Source organism: Perognathus longimembris, chromosome 2 (assembly GCF_023159225.1).
Source record: "Perognathus longimembris pacificus isolate PPM17 chromosome 2, ASM2315922v1, whole genome shotgun sequence".
Lineage (NCBI taxonomy): Eukaryota > Metazoa > Chordata > Mammalia > Rodentia > Heteromyidae > Perognathus > Perognathus longimembris.
The window spans coordinates 70,645,275-70,651,560 of record NC_063162.1 but is presented as its reverse complement, the minus strand read 5'-3'; the positions used below and the strand labels follow the sequence as shown (position 1 = coordinate 70,651,560).

At 40.5% G+C, this 6,286-nt stretch overlaps 1 protein-coding gene across 1 annotated transcript; it reads left to right on the top strand.

Annotated features, from left to right (window-relative positions):
- The first annotated feature begins 3,969 nt into the window (after positions 1-3,969).
- On the top strand, positions 3,970-4,691 carry LOC125345750 (ras-related protein Rap-1b-like). The gene has a single exon (XM_048337790.1). The coding sequence runs from the start codon at positions 4,079-4,081 to the stop codon at positions 4,631-4,633; it is 555 nt and encodes a 184-aa protein (XP_048193747.1). The 5' UTR covers positions 3,970-4,078; the 3' UTR covers positions 4,634-4,691.
- The last annotated feature ends 1,595 nt before the right edge of the window (positions 4,692-6,286 follow it).

The window sequence follows — 6,286 nt, the reverse complement described above, 5'->3', positions numbered from 1 at the left end:
TGATTGAAAACCTCGTTATTTTAAACAACCATTGCCTACCACTTAGGAGCACAAAGAACAGTGGTCCAAACAGACCTTGAGCCTAGAAAACAACGCAATGTTTTAATTGGTAGCTTCCAAAAATAAATAAGTAAATAAACAACCCAAATCAGAATAAAACACAAAGATTTGGTTCTGCCTTTTCTCTCTTCCTCTGAACTTTGAAAATCAAGTCTCTGTGTTCATGTGCTTTACATGTCTTTTCCAGCATTACAACTCAAACTAGAGCCCTTGTTCCTCTGACATTGTCCAACAAGAAATACGGTGATGACTTGACTTATGTAACTGTAATCCCTGTGTACAACACCTTTGTAATTGTTGTGCCAAGTCGCAAGACCACCCCCAAGAAGACCACCGAGATTCAGACACTCCGAAATGCAAAAGCAAGGCAAGGTTTTATTTAACGAGCTGCCAACTCGGGCCTCGTCCTACCCACCGACACAGCGGAGGTTAGGAGGAAGCCCCGAGCTGTGATTACACAGGGCTTATAAAGGCAAAGAACAAGGTTACAACAATCAGGTGTGCAAGCAAGATTAGGACACAGGTACAATCTGATTGGCTCAGGGTTTAATTCTAAAATGGGGTTCATGTGTCTGGCACTTCATTTCCCCCTTTTTCTTTTTTGGTACCTTGGGAGCCAATCATGGCTCCATTCTGTCCATTTCAATGGCTTGCATGTCTAGGGGATGACATAGAGGTAAGGCATGGGCCAGTAGGGCCCAATGTAGTAACCAAAGGGCTGTCACAATTTCTTACAAGAATAGTCTCTGTACCTCTGTTTTGCATGCCTCTAGTTTATCCTGCCTCATCTTCCCAAAAACAACTCTGGTCCCTTGATTTTAAAGGGGGGCTGATGGGTAAAGATCATCCATCTTCTGTAACTTCTTCAGGCTGACTCAGGGGCATAGACCTTACCTAGCCAGGAACCTATAACCTTAGTCTCAGTCTTGAGGTGAAGGCAAAGCGGCTGAGTTGGGTGCTTGGAGACCTCCCATGTTCCATCATGGTAGTTGTCATCCAGGGCAAAGGGGTCAGCTGGCCTGGCGTGGAAGCAATGAACCCAAGTGGCGAGGCCGTCTAGGGTCCCTTCCACCGTGGTTCTTAGGATTTCAGTCCCCTGGTCTGAATAAATGGGGGGTAGGGACAGAAGCAGAATCATATAATGCCTTAAGTTGGGGTCACATTCTTGTACACGAGCTGCAAATAATCGAGTTTACACAAAAATTCAGCATTATCCAAATCAGCAAGCAATTCAGTCTGAAGGCTAGAGATAATGGGTGGGGGGTACCCGTACATTATTTCAAAAGGAGTAAAGCCAAGCTGATAGGGAGAATTTCTTACTCTAAGCAGAGCAAAAGGAAGGAGTGACACCCAGTCTGCGCCAGTCTCTAAGGCCAGTTTAGTTAAGGTTTTAGAGTCCGATTCATTCTCTTTACCTGTCCTGAACTCTGGGGTCTATAAGCACAATGCAATTTCCAATCCGTCCCCAGTGCTATCCTCTCATTTGACAAACTTACCCTTACTAACCATTATCACAGATGACTGGCAAGTTCCTGCCCAGTAGACAGACATGGGCATTGGAAAGGTATGCTTATGAACTATTCTTCTAGGACTTCCCGGCTTTAACTTTTGAAAGGCCAACAGTAGTGACTCTAGGATCTGACACCATCTCTGCCATCCAAGCAGTGGCTTACTGCCTCTGGATGCTCCATCACTTTTGTCCCAGGAGGAGTGACTTTTGACTTGGACTCAGGGCCTGAGTGCTGTCCCTCAGCTCTCCAGCTCAAGACTAGCACTGTACCACTTTTGAGCTCCATACCACTCCGTTCCCAGCACTCTGCTGGCTGATTAGAGACAAGTCTCTCACAGGGACCTTTCTTTGCCCGGGCTGGCTTCGAACCCCAGATTCAGATCAATGAGTCTAATAAGGGGCCACTTTACTCCAATTATAAGCAACAAGGTGGTCCACACAGAAGTAGTTTTTAAGCATGCTCTCTTACCTGGAACTTATTAAGGGTCAGTATTAGATCTTGACAAACTTGTAGGAATCACCTGTGCTTCTCTGTGGGCCTGCTGGAAACTGTTACAAAAAACCTACAAAGAAGCTGGAATGGCAATTAAACATTTTGGTAGCCATAATTCTCCTTTTCTCACTTTGCAATAATTATTTAGGACAATTTTTTTTTTTTTTGCAAAAGCAAAAGCAAGACAAACAAACAGGCACATTACTGGACAAGACAAATGAACAGGGCTGTTTTCTTACCTTCGGAGTCTGGGGTCTCGGGGTCTCTGGGGCTATCCCGGACGAGCCCCCAAATGTTGTGCCAAGTCGCAAGACCACCCCCAAGAAGACCACCGAGATTCAGACACTCCGAAATGCAAAAGCAAGGCAAGGTTTTATTTAACGAGCTGCCAACTCGGGCCTCGTCCTACCCACCGACACAGCGGAGGTTAGGAGGAAGCCCCGAGCTGTGATTACACAGGGCTTATAAAGGCAAAGAACAAGGTTACAACAATCAGGTGTGCAAGCAAGATTAGGACACAGGTACAATCTGATTGGCTCAGGGTTTAATTCTAAAATGGGGTTCATGTGTCTGGCACTTCAGTAATAACAATTTTTTTTAATTATTATAAGGCCTGGGGATGTGGCTTAGTGGTAGAGTGCTCACCTAGCATGCATGAAGCCACATAAACAGAAAAAGCCGGAAGTGGTGCGGTAGCTCAAATCGTAGAGCACTAGCTTTGAGCAAAAGAAACTCAGGGACAGAGCCCAGACCTTGAGTTCAAGCCTCAGGACTGGCAAAACATATATATATATATATGTATGTATATAAATATATTATATAATATGTTATATATCATATTATATATTATATCTGATATATATTATATATTATATTATATCTGATATAATATATGATATATAATATAAATAATATATTATAATATATAATGTAATAATATAATACATGATATAATGTATAATATAATGTATATATATTATATAATATATATTTATGTTATATATTATATATTATATGTATGATATATAAATATATAATATATAAATATATATTATAAAAACATTTAGTAATGCTTTTATTTCTTAAACGCTTCCTGGCTGGACCTGACCAAGAGACTTTACAAAAATTGTGTGTATATGTATGTAAATATGAATTTGTATGTATCTGATTTTCATGAAAGCCTTATTGTCTCCACCATAAAGATGAAAATACCCAAAGTTTAGAGAGCTTAGGTAACTGTTACAGTTCGGATCTTACAAAGACCACGTGTCAAAGGATCAGTTCCAAGCTGATAGTGTCATTGGAAAGTGGAGGAAACACTAAGGGAAGAGATGATTGAGATGCCCTTGAGGAATCATTGGAGATGGCCCCGCCTCCACTCTTCCTCCAGGCTACTACAAGGTGAGCAGCTTTCCTCCACCACAGGCTGCCCACCATGGGGCACTACCTCCTCATGGCCCCCAATAGACCACAGTCTGAAGTCTCTTAATTCATGAGTCAAAATAACTTTTCTTCCTTTAGGATGATTTCTCAAGTATTTTGTCACAGTGAGAGAAAGCTAAGGAACACACCAACATTGCCAAGAGAATGTCAGAGGCAGAAATTAAACTCAAGCCAATTTGACTAAGATCTCCCACGCTCTAGCCAGGCAGAGTAGCACTTGCTTATAATCCCAGCTACTCAGAAACCTGGGGCAGGAGCAATGTTTAAGGCTATGAGTTTGAAGCTAGCCTAGGCAGCACAGCAAAACCCTGTCACAGTCTACACTCTGGATTAAAAGTCCACATTTCATTTATTGTACACTCATTCCTACTTGTTTCTCACCCAACAACCCAGGACTCAAGACCCAGTATCATCAGTGTCCCTCTATTTAAAACTCAAGGCAAGAGTGGCAGGACTGCCGTGGCACCGGGAGCCGAGACCCGGGGCAGGGAGTGCGGGGAGCGAGGGGCGACGCTGGCCGCGAGGATCCGGGTGACAGCGTGAGAGGTACTAGGTTTTGACAATTTTGCATCATGCGTGACTATAAGCTGGTTGTTCTTGGCTCAGGAAGTGTTGGAAAATCTGCTCTGACTGTACAGTTTTTTCAAGGAATTTTTGTTGAAAAATATGATCCTACAATAGAAGATTCTTATAGAAAGCAAGTTGAAGTAGATGCACAGCAGTGTATGCTTGAAATTTTGGATGCTGCAGGAACGGAACAATTTACAGCAATGAGGGATTTGTACATGAAAAACGGACAAGGCTTTGCTTTAGTTTATTCCATCACAGCACAGTCCACATTTAATGATTTACAAGATCTAAGAGAGCAGATTCTTCGAGTTAAAGACACTGATGATGTTGCAATGATCCTGGTTGGTAATAAATGTGACTTGGAAGACGAAAGAGTTGTAGGAAAGGAACAAGGTCAAAATCTAGCAAGACAATGGAACAACTGTGCATTCCTAGAATCTTCTGCAAAGTCAAAAATAAATGTTAATGAAATTTTTTATGACTTAGTGCGGCAAATTAACAGAAAAACTCCAGTACCTGGGAAGGCTCGCAAAAAGTCACCCTGTCAACTGCTTTAATATACTAAATGTGTTGTAGCTCTGAGCCAGGTCTGAAGAACTGTTGCCCAATTCAACAGTGCCAGCATTAAAAACTTTGTTAAACCTACCAACATCTTAAATGGACTTTCCTGTGGTGGTACCTTTAAAAGGCGGATGAAAGCTACTACTTGCACATTCTAATCACTTTCCAGTATCACAAGAGAGATTTTTACTTATATAATAGTCCTACAGTATGCAGCTGGTAAAACCAGAGGCTACATCCAGTATTACTGCTAAGAGACATTCTTCATCCACCAATGTTGTACATGTATGAAAATGGTGTCCTGTATACTTTAACACATCCCCATTCTTTGTATTGGAAAGTACAATAATGTAAATCATAAAAGCACCACTATTTTAGCATAATAAAAGAAAATCCAAAGAGCTCCTATATAGACTACTCCAGATAACTTCACTTCTTTGATACTTGTAGCTTATTGTAATTTTTTTTATAAAATTGAAGGTCATTATCATTGTATTGTACAAAATAAGCACTTTGATTAACACAGCTATATAGTTTTTTTATTTTTTCAAAAACCTGTGGAGACAGTGATCTGGTCTTTAAAATACAATAGTCCTTTCAGTATAATGTCTTAGATTAAAGACGTTGCCTTTAATATCTGTTGGGAAGGAAATGTCCAGACCTTTCAAATCTTATGATGTGTTTTTCTTTTTTGTTTACATAAGGAACAATGTTTATAGTTGTGTGTACAGTGGGGGTCTACAACAAGAAGTGTATATTTTCAGACAATTTTTTAATGATTTCACAATTTTTGTAAATCATTTTCAGGCTTCTGCAGCTGTAGATTCTCACTGTGAACCCCTTGCTTGCTCATGCATAAGTGTATTTGCAATACCAAATATACAGGTTTAGTATTTTTGCCTGTTAGTGATTGTTTCCCATGTGTAACGTTTTGGTTGAGATGTTAAATAGTGGACAAGTACTGTGGATGTGAATGTGGGCAGTAATTTTAATCATGTGTAATTGGTCACAAGGCCTAATTTGCAGTAACTATTGCTGTTTTATTTAATAATGCCTTGTTGCTTTGTATGCATTAATGCTTGGGTGTAAAGATTGTGTGTCTATCCAACAGGGAGCCACAGTATTTAAATTGACCAACCTAATGTTACGACTACTTTGAGGTGGCCAAATGTAAACTAAAAGCCTTAATTAAAGTGGTACAATTTTGTATAACTTAGCATCAGTAGTTCAATAAATTTGGATTGCCATGCAAGGGCTTGCATTATATAAAAAAAAAAACTCAAGGCAAAAATTTCCCCATGTTTTGAGTTTTCAGAAGCTTCTAGAGTTTCTCAAAGCACAGAGTCAGCATAAACACTGGACACATCAAATGTGGTCTCTGACAATCATGCTTACCTGCAAGTCAGAGAAAAAGAAATAAAATGATAGTTACCAGTGTTTAGCTTTTTGCCAACTCCTCCCACTTTGCAGATAGAAAAGAATAACTCACTCTTCTAACTGTTTTGAAGACTGGCTCCAAAAATGCAAGAAAGGACACAGGCACCAGTGGCTAACACTTGTAATGCCCAGGAGGCTGACATCTGAGGATCACGAACCAAAGCTAGCCCCAGCAGGAAATCCCATGAGACCCTCACCTCCAATTAACCAGC

Bases quoted from the DNA above. Each gene is read 5' to 3' on its own strand.
- LOC125345750 (XM_048337790.1), top strand. From the start codon at position 4,079: ATGCGTGACTATAAGCTGGTTGTTCTTGGCTCAGGAAGTGTTGGAAAA.